This window comes from Oryzias melastigma, linkage group LG7, assembly GCF_002922805.2.
Source record: "Oryzias melastigma strain HK-1 linkage group LG7, ASM292280v2, whole genome shotgun sequence".
NCBI lineage: Eukaryota > Metazoa > Chordata > Actinopteri > Beloniformes > Adrianichthyidae > Oryzias > Oryzias melastigma.
The window spans coordinates 3,358,919-3,382,291 of NC_050518.1; the positions used below are offsets into that span (position 1 = coordinate 3,358,919).

At 34.7% G+C, this 23,373-nt stretch overlaps 2 protein-coding genes across 6 annotated transcripts in view; both read right to left on the reverse strand.

Annotated features, from left to right (window-relative positions):
• Positions 1 to 12,795, reverse strand: sgk2a (serum/glucocorticoid regulated kinase 2a). The gene is made up of 13 exons (XM_024293999.2): positions 12,631 to 12,795; positions 10,414 to 10,484; positions 9,341 to 9,402; positions 5,730 to 5,787; positions 5,014 to 5,097; positions 3,700 to 3,831; positions 3,217 to 3,329; positions 3,100 to 3,136; positions 2,942 to 3,028; positions 2,572 to 2,667; positions 2,231 to 2,386; positions 1,873 to 1,962; positions 1 to 1,335 (listed from the first exon to the last, which is right to left on the reverse strand). Exons 2-13 carry the CDS (start codon positions 10,426 to 10,428, stop codon positions 1,180 to 1,182), a joined length of 1,086 nt encoding a protein of 361 aa, XP_024149767.1. The 5' UTR covers positions 10,429 to 10,484; positions 12,631 to 12,795; the 3' UTR covers positions 1 to 1,179.
• Positions 12,796 to 14,141: 1,346 nt separating this feature from the next.
• The window catches only part of l3mbtl1 (L3MBTL histone methyl-lysine binding protein 1), a 19,319-nt gene continuing 10,087 nt past the window's right edge, over positions 14,142 to 23,373 (reverse strand). For 3 of the 5 annotated variants that reach the window (XM_036212649.1, XM_024292825.2, XM_036212651.1), the window contains 6 exons: positions 23,027 to 23,129; positions 19,076 to 19,270; positions 18,933 to 18,982; positions 18,629 to 18,786; positions 15,692 to 15,754; positions 14,142 to 15,594 (listed from right to left, as the gene is read on the reverse strand). In XM_036212649.1, the coding sequence (XP_036068542.1) occupies positions 15,460 to 15,594; positions 15,692 to 15,754; positions 18,629 to 18,786; positions 18,933 to 18,982; positions 19,076 to 19,270; positions 23,027 to 23,129 (704 nt within the window). In that variant the 3' untranslated portion in view covers positions 14,142 to 15,459. The remainder of the gene's footprint in view (positions 15,595 to 15,691; positions 15,755 to 18,628; positions 18,787 to 18,932; positions 18,983 to 19,075; positions 19,271 to 23,026; positions 23,130 to 23,373) is intronic. The other 2 variants (XM_036212650.1, XM_036212652.1) reach the window with 1 other exon arrangement.

A 23,373-nucleotide genomic window follows, 5' to 3' on the forward strand; every position in this document is an offset into this window, starting at 1 on the left:
TCAAAATTTCACTTCACATTTATTTAGGAAAATTGCAATTAAAAAAAAAATTCAAAAAGATACAATATCCATTTTCTAACTCCATTTCCAACTGATGTTATCATATTAGCAAAACACATCAACTTGTCATTTCCTGTACATTCACTCGTCAGATACAGTTTCTTCATTTCAACACTGTTCCTCAACATAACAAACAAATCTACTTGTTTACAGTCATCTATTAACAGAAACTTTTGGTATTTTATTTATTAAAACAGAATATATAATAGAAATATATGTCCCGGCTGAAACTGTACATGGGGTATTTTTTATTTTAACATCATGGCATATACAAAAAAAGCATCAAACATTTCTAAAACAAACAAAAGTCCACTTTAGTGATAAGCAGTAACCACTGCGACACGACTTCTAGATAACTTTTGATTACAGTTACTTTTAGCACCTCCTGAGAGTTGAGTGTGAACGAAGCCATCTTCAATAGAATATCTGGGATAACCAAAAGGGTAAAAGGCAAAGCTTAAGCTATTGCTGCCTTTTATGATTTTGCCCCTTTGACATTTTATATTACGTTGATAGTTTTTTATTTGTGGTTATATATGAGCATCTAATTTGGATTTCCTGATGTTTTTCTATAAGTCATATAGTTAAAAGTAAATGTAGAATAATGCTCACATTTAAATTTAGTAAAGAAGATCATGTTTTCCTATTTTGTTGTTTCTTTTAAATATATTTTTCAAATAAAGTGAGTGTATAAAAGGTCATAGAGACTTTTGCAAATCTAGTTCAGACTAGCAATAATGAATAGAACAGCTAGATTATAATATGCATTAACCAATTAGACAAAATAGATTGTTTGAAATACATTTTTTACATTTTAAAGTCTTTAAGAAAATTCTACAATAAAATAAAATAAACCTAATAAGGAGTTTCAATATTCTGCTTTAATAGCCGACTTTGTTTTTATCTAAATGTCCTAAAAGAAGAGGTCACATCAGGTCACAATGTGCTTAACTATAAATGTCTCCATCACCCTCCTTCTCCTGCTCTGCTTCACGCCCTGAGGGATGCTGGCAGAGTCACGAGGAGCTGCAGTATTTGTCCAAACTCCAGGGATTGACGACTCCCTACTTCAACATAAGCTTCACGTTAGCATGAGATAATAGTCAGGGACTCGGCGCCTCACAGAAAGCTGTCTTCCGTAGCAACAAAGGAGAAACCATTGAAGGCGTTGCTGGAGCTGCAGCTGGCGGTGAGGTCTGGGGTCTGACTGACTGAGTTGGGAACCATTTCCCTGGTGAACTCGGGATCAATGTTCTGTGTGTCTGCAGGGCCTCGCTGAAAAATCAAAAATATAAAAAGAATTTATGGTGTGGAAATCAGATAAAGTCACAGATACAAATGTCAGGAGGCAGAAATAAAGTGATAAGAGAAAAAAATGACTGAAGAAGCATTTATATTTTTAAATTAAAAAAACACCAGCCGAATAAAAATGTAAGGTTTTCTTGTGCAGTGAATGTTCACAGAGTAGCTTCAGCATTAGTCCCAGGTTTTATCTGTGATAAAATGTCAGCTGATGAAAGGAAATAGATTTTCAAACACTAAAGACTAAAAAGCAGTTGCCTGGTTTAAAACAGTCTCTTTCTGCAGTGACATTTAAGTCAGAGTTGAGGGGAAAAAAATAAAAGAATGTTTCTTTGTTGAGTTACAAAGAAAATGGATTGAACTGTAATCGTCTACAATTTAGAGTCAAAATAAATTCTAAATAAAGCAAAAAAAAAAATAATCAAGAATCGATTTGTGTGTCTGAGAGTCTCGTATCAAGGATGTGGTAATGGAGACAGATGTGAGAGAAAGTCTGAAGCAACAACTCACCACATTGGGGTTGTAAGGAGGAGTAATTCTCTTGTGGTAAAGGTCATCCCAGTTGATTGGAGAAAAAAAAGTGTGATTCTTTATTTCCAGCTGCAGTTGAAACAGAGATTAGACATGTTAAAGTACTTACAAATGTTGTATTAGTAGAGAAAAAAGTAAAATGACAATTTTTTTCCCCCCTACAGAATGTTTAACTTAGAAACATGAGTCTTACATTTATTTATTACATTTATTAGCATTGTATTTTCTTATGTACAATAAAGTACTTTGAATTTCCTAAAACAATCTGCTAATTTTTTTACCGAGAGGTGAAAATATATATATAGATATATATATTTTTTTAGTGAAAGCTACTCACAAAATCAGCGATGGACCCGAGACGTCTGTGTGGGTCTTTCTGCAGCAGACCCACGAGCAGAGAGCGGATGGCCTCTGACTTTCCCGGAGGCAGAAATAGCGGCTTGTGGAGGATGCCGTCATACATTTCACCAACGTCACGGCTGTAGAAGGGAGGCTAAAACAGCGACAGGTAACGAGGATCAAAATGAGGCACAATTGCATTTTGGTTATTAAAATAAAAACATTTCTATAAAGAATTTCTTGTTTTTGATTAAAAATGAATATGTACAATTTTAAAATTTTGTTAATAAATGGAAACCAAGTTATTGTTAAAGCTACATCCAAAACATAAAGACCCACCAGACTATAGACCATCTCATAAAGAACTGCTCCCAGACACCACCAGTCCACCGTCCTGTCATATGGTTCCTTACGAAGAACCTCTGGTGCCAGATACTTCACAAAAATAACAAAACAACAGAAAATATATCAAAGAATAATCTATAATACTGCAAATGAAGAAAGAAAAGATTTAGTCCAATGAGAATTATTTTATTTCCAAACTATGTTCCAGAAAACGACACAGTTTTTTTTACAATTTTTGCCTAAAAACTGAATTATCATATTAAAAAACCACTGAGAACACTTAAAATACTCAAACTATAATTGGAGTGAGTCTTTAACAGCTGTTTGGACGGTTAATATGGGTCTTTCATGAATGTGGTGTTACCTCTGGGGTGCCACAGAAAGTTGTGGTTGTTCCTTCGGGTTCCACGCCTTCTTTGCAGAGTCCAAAATCCGTCAGCACCACATGACCCTGGACGCAAAACCCCATGAACGCGAGCACCAAACACACAGCGAGGAATGTCAGTGTTTCTGCCAACTTACCTGAGAATCTAAAAGAATATTTTCTGGCTTCAGATCCCTGAGGAGACAAAAACGAACCAGATGGTCACAAACTGAATTCCGAAAAAGATCGGCACAAACTCAGTCATCTTTTCGAACCTGTAGACAATGTTCAGAGAGTGAAGGTAGCCGATCGCGCTCGCGACTTCAGCTGCATAGAACCGCGCTCTGGGCTCAGAGAAACACCTTTCTCTCTGCAGGTGGAAGAACAACTGAAAAAGAAATGCAGAAATGAGAAAAAAGGTTTGAAAACGAGTGTAGTGAGGCAATATAAAACAGATAAAAGGATGGGATTGAAGTTGAACTGATATAGAAATGAAATAAAAAGCTGAAAAAAGATCACATTTTATCATTAAATACTAATTAATACAACCAGTGAGATGTAAAGGAAAACAAAACGGTGTCTCAGCAAAGACGGTTTTCTTAAAAAATTTTGGAAAAAAAAAACAAAACAAAAAAAAAACTGATGATATTTTTTAAATCAATTTTAAACATTTTTTTCTAAATGTAATGTCTGTGATGGCAAAAAATGTAAAAAATATAAAATAATGTATTTAAATGAATTTACTGTAAAGCTGTTACCTCTCCACCGTTGACATAGTCGAGAACAAAGTAAAGTTTCTCTGAAGTCTGAAAGGAGTAGTGGAGCCGAACCAGAAACGGATGTTTCAGACTCTTCAGCAGAACGTTTCTCTCAGCCATGATGTTCTTTTGCTGCACAGGAACAAAAAAAGACATCTTTGAAATGCAATTCCAAAAAATCAACAGTAAAGCAACTATATTAGATTTTAGGAAAATTTTTAGTCTCTGAATTAAATAAAAAAAAAATCCACCTTTTGGACTCCAGAATGTTATGAAATAACCTCATAAATGATCACTTGTACAGTATGTTTTTCCCTGCATGACCGGATGTCTTCTAACTACCCGCATCTCCAAAGGATTCTGGTGCATCATGTTCTCCGTTTGTTATCATATGGTTGAACGCTTCGTCACACTGCGCTGCAGTGTTCCTCTTACTGTACAATATACTGTAAACATTCCAAAACACAGAAATCCTATCATAAAAATGCATTATTCTGCATCCTGTTTGTGCTAAAAACAACTTCTGTTTGACCTTAACTTAAACGTGGTTTCATAAAGAAAGAAGGTGAAGCATTTATTTTACACAATATTAGTCAGAATATATTTTTTACTGATTATAGTTAAAAAAGAATAGTTAAAATAGTAAAAGATCAATACTGTATGAAGAGAAACGATCATCCCTAAAATAATTTAAAAATAAAATTCCTTAGAATGCAGCATGACAAAAGAACTGAGACTAAAATGGTGTAAACACGCCTCTTTCTCTTCCTTGTGTGGTAAAAGAAGCGTTTTCAAGGTCAGAGCTGAAATGTCAGACAATGATTTAAAGCTTAGGATAACATGTCGGAACAGATCATGCATGTCCGTTTTCCAAAGCAGAAAAAAAGCTTCAGGTGAGAGGATGACTCATGTTTTTGATCGGACATTTTTACTGTGTTGCTCAGCAAACATGACTTAGTGTTGTGGTGTTGTAAAGTGTGTTCTTTGAACTGAACAAACTGGAGATTAGATAAGATTGAGATCCTATTGCTGGTCAGGGGACTGTTTACTAATAACTCTCAAAGTTACTGACTCACCTAACAAACCAAACACTTTTCCATTAACTGTTTAAATACCATCATCTAGCAGTTTTATTTAATAGGTTATTTCACTGCAGGTTTTTTGTCAATAAATTGCATTTTAATTGTTATAACGATATGATTTTTCTATTTTTAATAGGTCACAAACACCACTTTCTTCTTTGATTGTTGATGAAATAGTTAATTATTTTCACATAAAAGTGTTGTCTAAAAGTGAGCTGAATTAGATGCAAACCTCTTTCTTCTTCAGGATGATTTTCTTCTGCAGAACTTTGACAGCGTAGAACTTGTTATCAGCTTTCAGCTTGGCTAGCAGGACCTGCATGGAGGTTTGTTCATTAGAGGTTTGTTTGGTAAACATCCTGCACCGGCATGGCGACACGCTGCCCCGCCGTCAGACATTTTACCGAAGAACTCCACCGATAAGTGATCAGTGGAAACAGATGATACTGAGAAATATGATATGAAATGGGGGAAAAAAGCATTTGAATAAAATGATTGTGATGATTTTGCTTTTTCAAAAAAAAAAAAAAAAAATCAATGTCAATCAAGGTGTAAAGTAATAATTTGTATTTTTTTACTTGTTGAAAACAATGAGGTCTTCAGTGAACTGCACATAGTTAATGATTCATGGAGCAGGAAGCACATTTTAAGCAGACTGGAGTTGGCACACAAGACTCCCTCTGACAATGTCAGCAGTAGGTCACCGTCATGCTCATTTCCACTCCTAATCTTTTATATAAGACAATGGAAGAGCAGCAGTATTGAGTTTTTTCATAAATCATTGTTAATTTATTAAAAAAAAAAAAAAAAAAACATTAAAACCAGCAATGTTTCATGTCCCAAAACCAAACTTAGCCGAGGAGTCTGTGTTAGTCAATGTATTAACAGAATAACTAACAAGAACGTGCATTTTTAAAAAACCAAAGATATATAGGAAAACAATGTTACCTTTCCAAAGGTCCCTTTTCCAATGACAGCCAAAAAGTCAAAGTCAGTCGGTCTGGCACTGAAACAAAACAAAATATATATATATATATATATCATATAAATACAACATTCTAACCACAAAATAAGGCCCAGAAAACCTAAACATATATAGCAGAAATGTTTTAACTTTCTTTAAGAACTTTGAGTCTCGTAGTTTTCAATATTTCATTTTAAAATTGACCTTAAAAGCCAAAAAGTCTTTGAAGATCACAGTCAAATGCATATATTTAGAAACCGAAACCACTTTTCTACGTTTTCAAACCATATTAAACCGTTAAAAGGAAATGAGGGTAAGTTGCTAATCTGTGAAAATAGCAGACAGTCAAGAACAAAAACAAATTTAAAGTCTGAGCTTTACAGATCAGGTATTTCCAAATTTTATGTCTCATGTTTCTCACATTAAATAATTTAAGATTAAAACAGTTTCTCAGTTTTTTGTGATGAATCAGGAACAGATGAAAACCCACTGTTTGAAAAAAGCTCTTGTTTGTGGGTTTTTGCTCCGCTAATGTTAGCTTGGGCTCGTGAGGGTCTGTGAGCTAGCAGGAGAGTGTCAACAAAGGAATGCTGTGATACCAAAGCTGCGCCAACGTCCCACCCACAACAAAAGGCAAATTTCTAATGAGCTCCTCCTGTACTGCAAAAAAAATGTCTATAAAAAAAACACTTTTTTTAAAACTAAAATCTGGATAATCATAATTAAAAGACCCCTGGGAACAATTTCACAATAGATTCAAACAAAGTTGGAGTGGGACTTTAATTTTCAATAAAGCAAGTGGTTGAAAAATAAGGTTTTCAGGGAAAAATGAAAAAATGATCTGGGCCACTTTTTTTCGAAATGTGGCCTAAATGATTCATACTTTGAATAAAACATCTGCATACTCTTGATTTATCGATTTTTTGTAATTGATTGTCCTCTTTTCTCAATAATTGAAAGTTGAAAAAGAACAGTCATCAGTAAATCATGTTTTATTCAGCTCATCAGGATCGATGCCCAAAGACTTAAATAGACCAATATTCATTACAAGATATTGAAATTCATTGCAGAAAAAAATGTTCAAATTTTAAAAAATTTGAGAGAAATTATAAATTAAATTTTTTTTTTTAATGGAAAATGTAATTTATTGTTTTTATGTCCCTGAATATCTAAATATTTTTCTTAATAAAGCTCGTTTTGGCAGTCCAGGTTGACAAATACACAGTTGTGTTAAAGTTCAAAGTATTAATATTGGTGTTCGATTTAAGATTTAATCAGGACACAATAGTAAGTGTACTATTTTCTTATTGGTCTAAATGTGAGTCTAGCTTTAACAATAGTTAACCCCTTCATGCCTGTTTCCATTTCCAATTAAATTAAATATATTCATTAGTTTTTTTTCCATTCAAGCTGATGCTAAAAAGACTTAGATTAAAAAAGTACATTGCAAATTAGTGACACACAGGGGTTAAAGGTACAACATGTAACCTGTCTCGGCTGCAGAACTAGCTCCTCCATGTACCCACCCACCCTTCGGGGAGGTCATGGAGGTCAGCGCTTGTGGTGTTCAGCGGGAGGGATTGTTTTCATCACACAAATCTAGCTGAACTGTTGTAAAACAAGCTAGAGAGGGGAATCAAATGACACCTTTTCTGTTCAATAACCCCCTCCAACACACCCTCCTCTCCACCTCAGTCTAATCCAGTGAACTGTAAAATAAAAGGAGGAGTGGGGCAATTATTTTTATAACATTTCAGCGATCGCAACAAAGATTAAACAGGTGTTATGTAAAGGGAAGGTTGTGATGCTGATCCACAATGTCAGCCTGCTGTGTTTCGGAGAACAGAAGGGCTCCTGTTTGGATATCATGATGCATCAAAGAAAAAAAAACAACAACAACAAACAGTTGATGTGCTCATGGTTATCTCTGAGTAAATCATGGACGCCACTGTTCACAGGAGAACGGTCATTGTCCTTTCAAGTCCGGTGGATCATAGAGTTCACTTGAGTAGCAGGTTTTTCTGTGAGTCATGTCCTTCCTCGCTTTCCTCACTTCACCGCACTTCACATTAAAATGAAAAATAAAAGTCATAAGCAACTAAAATCTTCAACAACTGCAGCTTAAACTCTTTAGGTTTGTAAATCTACAACTTATGTTGATTTGTTTTCAGGGAGGAGAGGCCTTCTCCAGGCAACCTCTTCAAACAAACCACACTCGTTAAATCTTTTCTGATAACGTGGTCATCAACATTAATTTTTAACATATCCACTCAGTCTGAGATTTAGCTTTAAATGTATTATTATTTTGTACTAGAAAAGTTTTGATCTGTAAGATGTGACACGAGGAAGATGATTGTTTCTTAAATAATATGATGGATTCATAATAAATATACTGAATTTAAAAAATGTAATACTTAACATCTGCTGATACTTCATATTTGTCCATGAGAGTTTTTATAGTTGGACTCTTCAAAGGGTTAAGAGTCGGCCCATACGTGACAAATTAAAGACCCACTTCAATGAAAATCATGTTTTTAACATTTTTCTTATGAGGGAAGAAATGTATGAAAGATTTTAAGCTTAAAACTGCATTTTTGAGTATTTATTTATTCAAATAGTTGTGAAAAGCTCTCAGCAGCACATTAAAAGACTCCCTATTCCACTCTATTCTGATGTATTCACTTGCAAACAAATAGATCAATTTATCTTTTTATTTTACTCATCCTAGCTGGCATCTGGCTCAAAACTGTACGTCTGCATAGTGCCGATTTTGCAAGCTACTTTTTTTTGCTCCGCTAATGTTAGCGTGGGGTTGTGAGGAGCTATACAGTAGTAGGAAAGAGTGTAAACAAAGGGATGATGGGAAATCAGTGGAGGGATATCAGAGGCAAGCTGCTTCCACGATTAGTCGACTAATTTAATAGCCGATTAGTTGTTACTTTATATTATATGGAGTTAGAGTGAAGTACATTTGAACACCAAAAAATGTACTTTTTAAAAATATTGGAGTCAGTAAGACCAAAATGTTATCTTTTGTGAAAAATAGTTCCTTGTTTCAGGTACCAACCTCATTTGATTTAATCTTGTTTTAATATCAGAAACTAATGAAGAAAAGAGGCTGCACAATTCATTAAAAGTTTAATAAACTATTGTCTCAGTTGTCTTTATTTTTCGTAAAGTTAATGATGGTTAAGATGTGTACTTTTTATTCATTTAGCGCATGACCCGATTAGTTGACTTATCGGAAAAAAAGAATCATTTGTGGCAGCCCTACCACGCTGCACAAACTATGTCCTAGAAAATGGCATACGTTTTTTTTTTTATTTTTGCCTAAAAATGACATAATTAAAAGACCACTGGGGACGCTTTTACAATAAATCAAAATATGATTGAGTGAGACTTTAAAATCAAATAATAATAGCTTGACACAGCCCTGGATAGTATGAGAATGGAAAAAAAAGCCAACAGCTTTACAGACTCCTAATCAACATAATTTTATCGTCTTCGGTTAGATTTTCCCAACCAAACTCTGATTTTATTAATACATGAGGGGTTGTATGTATTTTATATTTGCATCAGTGAGACTGATCCATACTGTGGGTTTGCTGAAGGTCCCAGGTTGACATCATCAAGAGCAGAGGATGTCGCTGATCGCAGCTGAGAAAGCATGAGAAAAAACATCATTAGGACAATGTAATTCAAATATATAGATCATGAAGTGATAACACTTAGATTTACACTTGTATGTACATTCAAAGTTATGCATTACAATTTGTTTTAAATACATAATGTAAGAAAAAACTCATCATTTACTTTGCCTTCTTGTGCTGAAAATTAAGAAAACCTTAAAGGTTCAAATACAGCATCAGTTTTCACAGTTAAGCCTTTAATAACATTTTTAACAATAATCCTTAATTTAGTGCTTTTGTTTGAATGTTTGTGTCTTGTAGCTTTATGACTCAAAATGTTATCTTTGTCCCGTATTAACAGCTTTTTTGCAACATTTATTTGGGGTTACAATCTAATATCTGGCATACAATTAATAATCAGTGAAATGTAAGAAGAGATAGGACATAAGAAACAAAACTTTTCTTTTGCAAAATATAGCCTTAGAAAAATTGTAAACATTGTTATTGCATGAAATTAAAAATATTTTTAATTTGGAGTTTAAATAAGACAGAGAAAAATACTAGTTTAAATCCAGGTTTATAAAGAAAATTAAGAAGTCCTTAAAAAAGATAAATTGTCTAGGTTGATAATGCCTATCTATTAATAAATTAGCAAAGTTTTGTTAAAATCTGATGCGAGTCATGCTGAGTCTAACTTTAAAGTAGGGTTTTGAGGAAATGTATGGATTTGACTGTGAGAAAAGTGTCTGATGGTCAAAGTATACAATAAACTAATTTTGTTAAAAAATATTATTTCTAAATGTTTTTTTTCAAAGATCAATATAAAATAAAGTTGATGAATTATAACACAAAAAGACGAAAATATTTCAGACCTCCAGCTTGTTGCTTATTTAAATTTGGTCTCAATATTTTTGCAAAACAAAGAACAGATGCTGGAGATTTTATTTCAAACAAGACTGCATTCATCTCACGTGAAAAAAATTAGTCACATGCGATATTTAAAAGCATGAGTTAAAAAGGAATTTATTAGTGTACTCACATTACTGTGTGCCATGGTTGATATGATCAATACACCTGAAGGTTCACCTGGAGCATCAGTGTTGGACCAGTCTGTGGGAGGTTAGAAGTACATTTTTGAATAAATGTGACTTTTTTTTTATAACAGTAACCTATGAGAAGCTCAACACTATTTAAATATGTGTGCGTGGGCATGTTTGTGTGTGCGTGGGTGTCTGTTTGTGGTTATGGATATCAGCTGTTGACCTGTACATAACAGTCTAGGGATTCAGAGGAACCAGTAGTTCTGGTTTGAGGAAGATGAGTTGCTGAAACAACAAAACGCCAATGAGGGACGTCATGTTTTCTCTATGTGCCTGCATTCTTGCATCTTCTTGAATATTTTAGCAGAAATGGCCATAGGTCACAAGGTCAAATCCAACATTTCAAAACTGACTCAAGCCCAGATTATTAAGTAGTGAACTAACTGGTGTATTTGTAATGGTTCTGCAGCTGCAGAACACGTGGGCTAGAGCCTTGAAATATAATTATTCTGCTTCCAGACTTTATGGCAAAGTATTAATGATTCAATCAATTATGGCAAAGTGACCAGGTCACAATGCAGCACACCAGCCCCAAACCATCACACTACTACTACCATGTTTGATTACTATAAGATTTTCTTTCAATGAGTTAGCTTTACCTTGCAAAAAAATGTCAAATCATTTTTATTAGTCAGCAAAATATAGTCTAAAAGTCTTGGAATAGCAAAAAAGAAGGTGAATCATGATCCCTTTCAGGCTTTTTTAATGGTGTACTGAAGGAGTTGTTGTGCTCTCACAGTATCTAATTAACAAGTCACTGGAACCAATGTTCTTTCTCCAACAATGGCTTCCATTTTATTTCTACAACCTACAAAAAAGCCTCTTGTCTGACTCGGTTTATCATCAGTTCCTGACATTTTTTTTTTATGGCAGTATGATGTGCTGAAAAACACCATAAATAATATGATAAAATGACAAAATTCCATTTAAAGACTTGTGATAAATACATACATTTTCTTTTTGGCAATTTTCTTCTAGCCTCTGAAATCCATATTTCCAATCCACAAAACATACAGCTATAGAATAGAATAGAATAGAATAGAATAGAATAGAATAGAATAGAATAGAATAGAAATATATAGAATAGCTATATTCCACTATGTAGCAAAAAAATAATCTTTATTCGTCTATTAAAATAAAAATGCTTAATAGAACATAGTTTTTAAGTAATTACATTTCTAGTGAATGGAGTAGACAAGATTGCATATTTTTCCAGACATGCAAATATCATTTGTTGGCAGCAAACTTGTGATTAAATTCAATATTGTGGTCAGGGATTTTTTTTTTTAAAAGCATGAATTCAACTATTTTAATAGAAAATGATTGTCCAAATAGCCCAGATCTATCAAAAATATTTTTATCTGTTCATGCACAAAGTTAAAATACCTTTTTTTCCACTCTACATAGACATTTTTTGATAATTCCCATAATTATGTGGTGGTTTTAGAGAATAAATGTTAACCACCTACTTCGTTAGTGGACACCGTCTTATCACTAAGTCCAAAAAGCAGGTTCAATGTGATTTCTATCAGTGTTCTTGACAAAGGTAATTTATACCTTTGAGATGACAGCATATGCTACCTTTAAACCAGCATGTTTTTTTTTCTTTCAGGATTATCCATAACTCTTAAATACATAACTAGAAAATAAAAGTAAATGTATAAATAAAATAAACAGAACAGAACTATAGATAGAGGTTTGCCTGGCTGCTGCAGCCCTAACTAGTGTTTAGTAAAAACCCAAAGAGACTTATTTCAACCAAAAATAACTCCAAAATGTTTGGAGAACAAACATTTCTTTATCCTTAAAGGCGCAACCATTTTTTTTTCAAGAGTTGTGAGGGAAATTGGGAAAAAAAGCTTTATTTTTCCAACTTTTCTCACAATTGCAAGAATCGCAAAATTTTGAGGAAAAGAGAAATATTTTAGATTTTTGCTTTCGACAATGGCTTAAAAACTAAAATCACAAAAATTAACGAATCATTCATAAATGTTAAATACAAATACGACACGACAACACCTCGGCAACAAAGCTAATATATACTTGCTAGTAGTAATAATTAGAAATTAGCAATAGCGGTCAGAAAAAAAATAACATTTTAAACTGTTTTAAATTAATAAACTAAGCAGCAGCGAAAAAAACTTCTGTTTTCCTACTTGAGTGCAGAGAAGATCCGTCTGCTGACAGCCTGCTCGGTTAAAGGCTCTGAGGAGACTCACAGCAGACCCGAGGCGTCCTGTTTTTAAAAAAACAAACGTCATGAAGGACGGTCTCATCCAAGATGGGAGGGAGTCAGTCAGTGATAAAAAGTTGCCGAGCTCAGAAAGGAGGCGGGGCCAGAGACACATGGGCGGGGCTGAATCCTCCCTTTGGTTTTTAAAATAAACACACAGAAATGCAAGATATTTTTCAGCGGCCTTATTTAAAAACGTAGAAGCAAAATAAACTATAAATTATTTTTAAAAAGTGAAATAAATAAAATTTAGTTAAATGGTAGCTTTTAAAAAAAATCTAAATTTGCAAATTTGTCGTATAATTTTTTTTTCTTTAAAACTTAGGCACCTTAAACTTCCGGTATGTTCTCCGGAAGTGGACTCTACCCTTAAAAAAATAGCACAGCCAGGTAAAGTAAAGGAATAATGCAAATAGATGTCAATTTAAATATATAAGAAAGATATACCTATTTGTATTTTAAAAAATAATTAGTTTAATCATTAAGCATATTTGTTTTTTTCTTGAATTTTTGATTTATTTGTTTTTTCTTTTAATTCATTAAAAGTTTGAATGCAAATTTTTTAAGATAAATTCTGCCTGATGTACTCTAACAAAAATCTTGCATCACCTAATTTGCGATTTTTGTGTTTAACCATTATTTGCTGTTCTGTATTTGTTCTTCTTGTTGCAATAGTGTCACATTTAATTGTTCAATAAATAAACCAATAAATGAAAGCATTCACAGCTTAATTTATTAAAAATGTTTCACACAGGAAAAGTAAGAGTGCTCTAAAATGAGGCATAAAACAAAAACAATAATAATAAAGCAAGCCTAAAAAATAATTCAATTAAAACCCCACTCAGTGTTTAACACATGAGAATATCACAAAATAATATAATCCTACTTGAAGCAGGGGTCATCATAAACTTTGAATGAAAAGGAGAGAAAAACATTAAAAAAATGCTTAACCACAAATTGACCTGAAAATAGACATTAGAGCAGATTATTATCAATTGACTCAAGTTTTTAACATAGTGGTGAAAATGATATTTCATTTATGACTTATTTAGATTAAAGGAGAATATTAACATTTTTTATATGTGTAATTTTTTTAGATATTCTAAGCAACCCATGCAAGGATGCAAAAAGACCTGTTCTCTCCAGTTAAGCATCTTTGTTCTCAGACATCATTGTTAACCTTTTACTTTCTGGATTCTCAACATGCAATTTTTTTCTTGTTTCAGCTTAGTCTGGCTAGAGCTGCCAGTTTCCAGCTGTAGCGTTACATAATTTCAATTATTCTATATCCGTTTACTGGAAAAAGAAAGAGCACGTGGGTAGGGCTCGGTTGTGAAAACATAGTCAGTAGGAAGGTGTGACAAGGTTTGTTGTCGGTCAATAGTTGCTGCACTTCCCACTCTCAAAATTCTCACAAAAAGGCAGAAACATGAATCAGACCAGACAGTTTTTGATGTTTATTGATATGGATTGAATGGTATTTGTGACTCAAGATTATCTTGACAGACACACAAATCCCACCAGAGAGACACACAAAGATATAATATTCCAAGAGCCCTTAAAACATTCAACTTTTTTCTCACAATATAAACCCCATACAGCTTTTTTTTAATACCAACTCTGACATAAACTGTAAACATAAACACACTCTGAACCGAGTGTCCATTACATGTAAACAGTGGAGAACTCCACTGATCAGATACCAAAACACATTTGTAGTGCAAAATAAATCTTGATTTTTGCACTCTCTAGTGACCAAACAGGAAATACCATTCTGTAAAATCCATTTGGTTTTACAGTTGTGCTAAAATGCCCAAGGGTTGCTTTCTTCTTGTTCTATCCATATTTAAAAAAATCTCATGTAGACGTAAAAAGTGAAACCCTGCATTTTTTCTCCTATTCAAGAGCAAACAATAACATTTTGAGGAATACATCTGTAATGTTAGCTTTAGCATAAATTGTAATTCACAAATAAATAATACTTATCTCTACTAAAAAACAACAGAGGTCTGAATAATACAGTATCATTCTGTTTTCCAATTAGGCGGTTACAGTGCAATCATCATGGAGCTGTAATTTTAAGTGCTTTTAAATACAGTACCTTTTCCTTTATTGCACAACGCTGCATAAGGCTCACAGGAACCTCACTGATTGTATTTAACTTTTATGTTGTGTCTCATATTCAGGGTTTGTAGTTTTGTTCCTGCATTTATGATTTTAAATCTCTTCCTGTCCACTAATAATTTCACATACAAGTCAACAATAGCTTAATTTTAAGTGCATCACTACACACTGTTTTTGGTGTGAGCGGGTTTTTGAACATTTGTTTTAGCTTTAATTTTAAATTTAAATCAGCTTTTGGTTTAAATTTGTCGTCCCAGCATGTGCCTGAGAATGTGCTTTGGGTTTGGGGCACAGACAGGAGATGCACCACAGATGTTGATGTTTTTAGGGTTTTCATAAACATCATTGTACTGGAACTAAGACACCATTTGGGAAAACCATTGCACCAGTTTTTCTCAAAAAACAACATTCCTCTTTTTTTCCCCACAGGTTTCTATTTATTTCTATTCACAGCATTATTTTTTTCCCTGACTGAACCCCATTTTCCCCTCCTTCTCTCTGATGGGCACAGGACAGCAAACACATGAAAAAGTACTCAGGGAGTTTACCCTGCAACAGAATGAATTTGGCACATGATGACTGATGTCCAAATGGTCATCCGCTCTTCCACAGCCGGTAAAGCGTGGGATCACTTTAGTCCCTCATCCGTGGTTTTAAACATGAGGATGGCGTTGGAAATCTTGAGGGCGGGGCCTAGCTTGATGCTCATGATCTTCACAATATCGGTCTGAGTCAGCAGCAGGAACGCTTCCCCATCAATCATCTGGAGATAAAAGCCTTACAGGTAAAAGTCTGATTGATTTTGCTAAAAGCAAAACTGAAGAAGTTTGACATTTAAAGTGATTATTCGGTCATCTCACCTCTTCTTTGAAGAGACGAGCTTGCTCTTCACAACCAATCAGATTCTGGACAAACCGGAAGACCTGCATCACAGACATAAGACATGCAAATGAAAGCAATTCAAAACACATTTAACACAAATCTAGAAATTACCTCTATTACTGATAATTTTAATATTTTAATACTTCTTTTCCTCCATCATCTGCAGCTTCTGACCTAATTTCAGTTTTTTTGTTTTCTCAGACTTCCTGCATCAGCATCTGCCTGTTCTTTTGTCTGATTCTGTGAGATGCTCAAGGCTTCAGTGACAATTTAGATTTACAGTGAGGCAAAAAAAGTATTTAGGTTCTGCAAGTTGTACCACTTAAAAAGAGGAGAGAGGTCTGTAGTGCTCATCATAGGAACTCTTCAACAGAGAGAAGCAGAATTAACACTCAACACTAAAAGCCATTTGATGAATGATTGTGATTAAAGCAGAAAATAAAGAACACAAAGGTACACCAACTTGGCTTTCATGCAGTGAAATGTTTTGAAACCCCTTAGATTTCTATAAATACAACCAGCAACAATTGTAGATGAATTTACTAAATTGATCTTGTGTTAACATTTTTTTAAGAAGTAGCACATATTTACTTTTGTCCAGGATTATGTTTACAAGATCAAAAGGTTATTGTAATTGGACTTTGTGAGGTCATATCTACCATCGGTCACATTGTTTTAGAAAAGTCTAATTCTGTAAATGCACACAGATTTACACATTTTTTGGTTTATGTGACATTTTCTGTCTCTTCTTCTTTGACCCATGATGTTTAAAGACAAAGAAAAGGAAAATAGCATGGGAAAAGCAGATAGAAGAGAAAACATATATTCTTTGAGTGTAGTGTGCCTTATTTGTCGTAGGAGTTAGGTTCTAAAAATAACCTTTTATGTTTAAGGTTGTAAAGGCTATCATTACACACTTTATACACTTTTTTCAGGCAGACATGAACATTTTCACTCTTTATTCTCTTGTTTAACCCTTTAACACCAGAGGCGTCACAGGTGACATTTAAACACAAATGTTTTAACATACTGTAATTTTTTTTTGCGAATGCGAACAATGTAATTCCAGGAGATTCTGAAGGAGAAAAGGGGCTTGAGCCGTCTTTTTACATCTGGTTCACACCAGATGTGGAAGCGCCGCAAACCAGAGGTTATTTCCATTTGACGCCCTTGTTAACCTCTTGTGTAGTTCACACCAGACACAAGCGTGGCTGGGCTCACACTGTGCAGCAATCGTTTCGGCGTCTGGTGTAGTTTTTGCATGAACCGTGAGTGATCCGCGTTATTTCTGGCAGGAAGTTATGCAAAGACACACAGAAAACCCGTTAAATTTTCAAAATATAACCAATTCTTTATGATAAAATGCTGCGATTGACAAATTCGATCATGTTTTTTGTATCTAAACAGAGTGTAAAAATGAAAAAAAAAAAAAACAGACACACTCATAGACACCGAGACATACACAGATCAATGTAGTGTGCCGACTACAGAGCAAAGGGGTCATGATAATGCCAAAACAAAAGCTCTAAACAACCACAGCTGAGCAGAAGCGCCTGCTGACCATCGTGGAAAAATACGTGTATGGAACAAACTTGCGCTTCCGCGTCTAATGCGAACCAGGCGTGATGTAGATTTGGAGAGCTGCATGTGTTTGTACAGAAGACACCGCACAGAGGAGATTGATTGACATGGTCTCCAGCTGATCAGGATGCAGAACACAGTGTGGTGTTAAATAAAAAAAAGTCTGCAAAATCGTACAAAAAAAAGATCTGTAAAACATCAAAAGGTGAACTGAAATTTAGCAAAAGAACAAACAGATACTCGGTAAATCTGTATCACAATCTATGTATAATACTAGGGTTGCACGATAATATCAGTTACAGATAAATATTGGCAGATAATGTACATTATGACGTCACGCCGATAATTCCGATAAGAGAAAGATTCGTCAATAAAATGGATCGATAATTAAACGCTTAAACTGCCTATGCTTCCTCAATCAACTTGTCTGCTCACCCCAAAAGTTTCAGCCTTATCGGTACTGCTTAACAGCGCTAGCATAGCGGGCCAACAGCAGCGCAGACAAGGCAAGCACTTCTTTGTTTGATGTGACTTAAAAAGATGGAGCATTTCTCCATCTCTCCCTCCCACACTTCGCAAGGGAGGGGGCTGCTCTCACACACACTGACACACAGGCAACAAACGCACACGCAAGGAAGAGCTGGCGCTCGCAAAAAAGCTTTAAGTGTAGCTGAATTTATCCAAATTAGATGCAGACAACGTGTGCTTTCTCAGATGTAGTAAAAATGTAACAAAAGGGGTGGGAAGATCAGTAACCTGTCCAAACACCACGCTAAATACACTAGATCTAATCTGTTAGAATCCAAGCAACCATTTATTTTCCACATCAGTTTAAAACGAAGCCTTAAGTTTTGCACTTTGAGATTAAAGTATTTCTTTTTCACGTTATTATATTGGGCATTATTTGTATTGAAAAAAATGTCCTTGTTACATTGCTATTTAAGTTAAAATGCACTTTCTCTATTTACTGAATAAGCTAACAGTGTTTGTACTACCTGTTGTTCAATTTATTTGCAGGTAAATCAAGTTCTGCAAATTTGTTGGAAAATGTAAGAGACATACACTCTTACTTTGTACTTGCATTTTGTTTCTCAAGTATTTAAAAAAAATATTGCTTGATTATTGGTATCGGCTGCAAGAGGCCGGAAATTGTCAGATATCAGTTGTAAAAAGTCAATATTGTGCATCACTATATAATACTATTACATGCATTAATATTAATTTAAAAAATCTAATGTTCTAGGTTTTTTTTAACCAGGCTTCTACGTACTCTCTGCTTATTTCTTTCTAAGTAAAAACAAACAGCATTTGTTTCAATCAGAAGCTTTGCTCACCTCCTCAACACTCCATGCTGCCACCTGGCTGGCGTGAATGCCCTGAACGCCTGGCAGAAGCTTACAGTGTTGCTCCCAGCACAGAGATAGGGTGCGATCCGACTGGCCGCTCAGAGCTGACATGAACAGCGATGAATAAACTCCCTCTGATGACATACCTGGGGATTAATACACAACAACAATGGGTGATTAGGGCATAGATAATGAGTAAAAAGGAAAAAAAACGGGCAAGAAAAGCCACAACTTGGTGCAGCTGTTATCTGCCTAACATTTAAAGCCTATAAAAGATGCTCAGAGAACTTACTCTGGTACTCTCTCTGTTGATTCTTTCTGTATTTTGGGGGACGACCAATCCTGAAGGAAGAGGGAGTAAATGTTCAAAAACGTGCTGGAATCAACATGTTATTAAAAGTATTTGCACACATATATGAATCCCCAGCCACACACCTGTACCTGCCACGGTAATGATTTTTCTTGCTTCTCTGGCCAAAGAAGATGTTTCTCTTGCACTCCGAGTCCGACAGATCGGCCTTCAGCCGGCCCTGGTTACGCTCCGCCAATGGACAGCCGGAAATGCAGTGATGGGCGGTAAAACGCCCGGTCACGTGACCCGAGCCATCACAGCCGGGAGTTGGACATTTCCTGTTCAGAGGTGTTACATCACAGAGTATGAAGTGTGACACCAAATTCTATTGGGATTTTTATTTCTGAAACATTTACTACTTTCCAGGATGAAAACTAAATGTTCAATGTTAATTTTTTTTCAAAAAAATAGAAGTTTAATCTGCTTTTTTGACAGTATGGAAACGTCATCTCCAAAGCATTTTAGATTTTAAAAATTACGATCAGTTTCTGAATGATTGTTGCACTTTTTAAGTTCTAAAAAGACTTTGTCCTCCACCTTTAACACATTTTCTACATATAAAACAATGTAGGTATTCACACTAGAGTGCTAACTAGAAGAAATTGTGTGGTTAAAAATATTGATGTCAAAATTTTGGAACACACTGCCTGATCACATAAGAAACTGTGAAAACCACACAGGATTTACAGTTTTAAAGATGTGGTAAAAACCCAGACATGTACTCGTATTTAAAATTATCTGCATTCATTCCAGAGTTTGTTTTCTTTTAGAGCACATGTGTCTCTAATTATATCCGGCCCTCCAGATCATTTTATTTTATTCTTATTAACAGTGCAATGTTATCTTGCGCTTAATTCTAACTTGTTTAATTTTGACATAATATATTTTTATGGAGAGTAAAATTTTTTACGTTTTTTAAGGTTTAAGTTGATTTATTCTGGAATAATATTCCGGCTTTTTTACAATTCATAATTATGTTAAAAAGTTACAGTTTTAAAGTTTTAAAAATTGTTATTCTGCTGTCGTATTGGACTATTTTGGCATTTACTAAGATTTCCTTTGGCTATTTTGGAGTTTAGCTAATATTTCAGCTACATCCTAGCTGTTTTGGCTAACCTAAGTTTCTTTTTGTTTGGTTTTTTTGTGGCTAATTTGGCATTATCACAGGTAATGCTATATCTAGTTTGTAATTATGTTAACAACTTACGGTTTTAAAGTTAAAAAATGTAGTTTATAGTGTTTAATAAAAGTCTATCCTTTTTGCAACCTAAGGTGTGTTTTGGATTTCGCCCCCCTGTGCGATACAATTCGACACCCCTGTTCTAGAGTGATTGATTTTTGTGGTCATATTTATTCAGTAATGTTTTGTTTACATATCGCTTAACAGGCTCGATATGTTTCTTTTGTTTTGTCTGTCTTAAGACAACAGATTTAATTTAGCTTTTATGGCATAATTATGTTGTAGCTTTTTATAAATGTTAATTTGCTTGTCCTAATTTGAATAAAACAAAACTAAAAAGTTAATTAAGGGTTTCATCCTGCAGTCCATTCGTGTTCTTGGCTCGACACAACACTGCTCAAACTAGTTCCTCACTGGAACGTTTTTGCATCATGTGGTGGAGACGGTACAAAACCTTTCTTGTTAGAAGCACTGAGAGCGTGAACACTCGTGCATAAGACTTAATTTTCTGCCATTACTACAATGGGAGCGTGGAGCGTTTTTTTCCGTCACATGTCGGTCACGACTCCCATTTTGTCCCTGAGGGGTGTCACCTCTTCCACTGCAAAGTCAGCATGTTTTGTGAAAGTGTGCACACTGATGGGGATATTCTGCTGTTTTAGGTGTAGTGTGAATTGGCAACAGAGGACAAATAAACCCAAGAGGAATATTCTACTTAATATTCTGTGTGTGGAGCTTTAAGCTGTTGTTTTTCTTTTTTCTGCAGATAACTGGTTAGTAACAAAAATAAAAAAGAACCTTTTATACCCTTTTATATTGCACAGCACAATAATTCCCTAATTGGAAAATGTCATTTATGACTTGTTTTTTTCTGTGTATGCCAGACTGAAGTGAACTGAACTAATCAGAGATACAGAGAATTATCTATCTGGAGTTTTACAAACAGTGGAGAAAGTTGATCCACACAAAAAGAGAAGTTTGGTCTGTACACTTAAAATGTGAGAGACAGAGCGCAAAAAAACAGAATCCAGGAAATCATTTTGTTTGATTTTTAATTAATTTATTTGTAAAATGGTGGAGAAAATAAGTATTTGGTCAATAACAAAACTTCACCTTGAAGACCCGATCTGAAAAAAGTTTTGTTTTTGGTGTTTCTAACACATTCTTGTGACATTTTTTGATGATGGGGGACATATATAAAGAAAATTAAGCTTAAAATTATATTTGAGTATTTTTCTATTTAAAATCATTGTGAATTAGAAGCAGACAAAAGATGCAGTTTGAAAAAGCTTGTAGTTGTGACGTAGTGCCTACAAAGCCACAAACTCACTGCTTCACTCCATTCTACGGGTGTAATGGATCACAGATAATCCGTGATCTGTACGGATCACAAGCCACAGTTCAGCACGCTTTGTACCGCGGACAACCCCCACTCCCCGCGCCCCCAGACACCTTGGACTCACATAATTGAAATCAATTGTCCGTTCACATTGAATGCAGCAGCTGTCCCTCACAGGAGTAGAGCTGCTGCTCCGTAACAGGGACACGTGCAGTCAAGGGACGATAGTATGGCAAGCAAAAGGGATCATAAATCTCCAGGAAAAGCGGGCACGGCAATGCCATATTTTAAAATAACAATTATTTTAAATACTTAAATGTTTCCTGAGTTAGTTTCAATAAAACAGGTAATACCAAAATATATTTTTAAGTTTAATTTACACCAGCATTTTAAGGGGTACTCCAGATAGATTTGTTATTTTCCTTACTATTTGTAAGCATTGTTTTTCTCTCAGTTTTTGCAGATTTGGTCTAAAGACATGTAAATGTAATCAGAAACTACATGTTTAGCATTTTGTTTGTATTCAGTTTAAAGATGTTTTGTTTTTGTAAATAGGCCTCAATGAGCTAACATTATTAAACATTTGTTTTGAACCTTTCCAAAAAATTAATTTTAGGCGTTTATCATTTTTTTTTTTTTGCTGTTGTACCGTGACCCTAAAACCGTGGCACACTCCGAACTGTGAGTTTCACCCCTACTCCATTCTAATGCATCCACTTGCAGACTGTGATGACTGCAGTCATTTTATATATATTTTTGTTTTGTGTGTATATTAATTGTTGGTCACTTTGAGTTTTTCATGTGGAGCTGTACCTGCCTGAGGTGGCCTAAAGATGGTGCCAAACCGAAAAGCTCTCCAAAGGGTTCTATCACTACCTGGACTCCATGGGGAGGGGAATTGGTTTTTCTCTCCTTTTTTTGTTAATGTTTTTTATCTCAGCCGCCCCATTACATTACAAATAATTTAACTCACTTATTAAAAATTCCACAGTTTACAAGTTATTTTGGGTTTTTTAAGTTGACTTCTTTTATAGGCCCTTTTAAACCAGTAATGTTTGTTCAGTTGGACTTTGTGAACTCTGGCATTAAAAATAATTTATTTTGGGTTAAATATCTGTGCTCTTAGCCACAATTGCCTGGTCCACCACACAGACAAATAGAAAAGTGTACAGCTTTGTTTTCCTCACCTGAGCTGGAATCTGTTCAGCTCGATATCTCCAATATTCCTCGCCATTATTGTTAAGGACTCTAAGCAAGCGGTAAAGCCAGTAAATAGATCTGTAAAGGGAAGTGGTGGGGGTCTGCAGAAACTATGTCCAACAAAACGATTTTTTTTTTTTTGCCTAAAAATCCGTATAATCATATTTAAGGTAGATTTTGACCCCAGTTCGATAGTTTTTGCTAGTGCAATATAAACATATTTGAGTCTTCACGGGTCTTAGCAGGAAATCGCTTAAAAGTCTTCAGGTGAATGTATGTAGTGTTAACGTGGGCAGAGGTGAGTTCAGAGCTAACCTGTTATGGAAGCTGTACTTGCTTGTTCTCTGGTGACTGATGGGCTTACAGGAAACAGAGGAAGGGTAGGTGGACTGGCCTGTGGCAGGAAACTCCCTCACACCTTCACACATACAAACACAAAAGAAGACTCACATAATCCTAACTAAACTACTTCATTTACAAATCTTTTGGCAAAAAAAGCAAAGAAAGTAAATTTAAAATAAGGTCAGTGGAAAGAAAAGCTTACAAACATGAACAAACTATAAATAATTTATCTTAATTATTATATTTTTAATAATAAAAATAAGAAAATACAGTAACTAAGTTTTGTAAGGACATATTTGCCCATGCATTTGATTATTTGG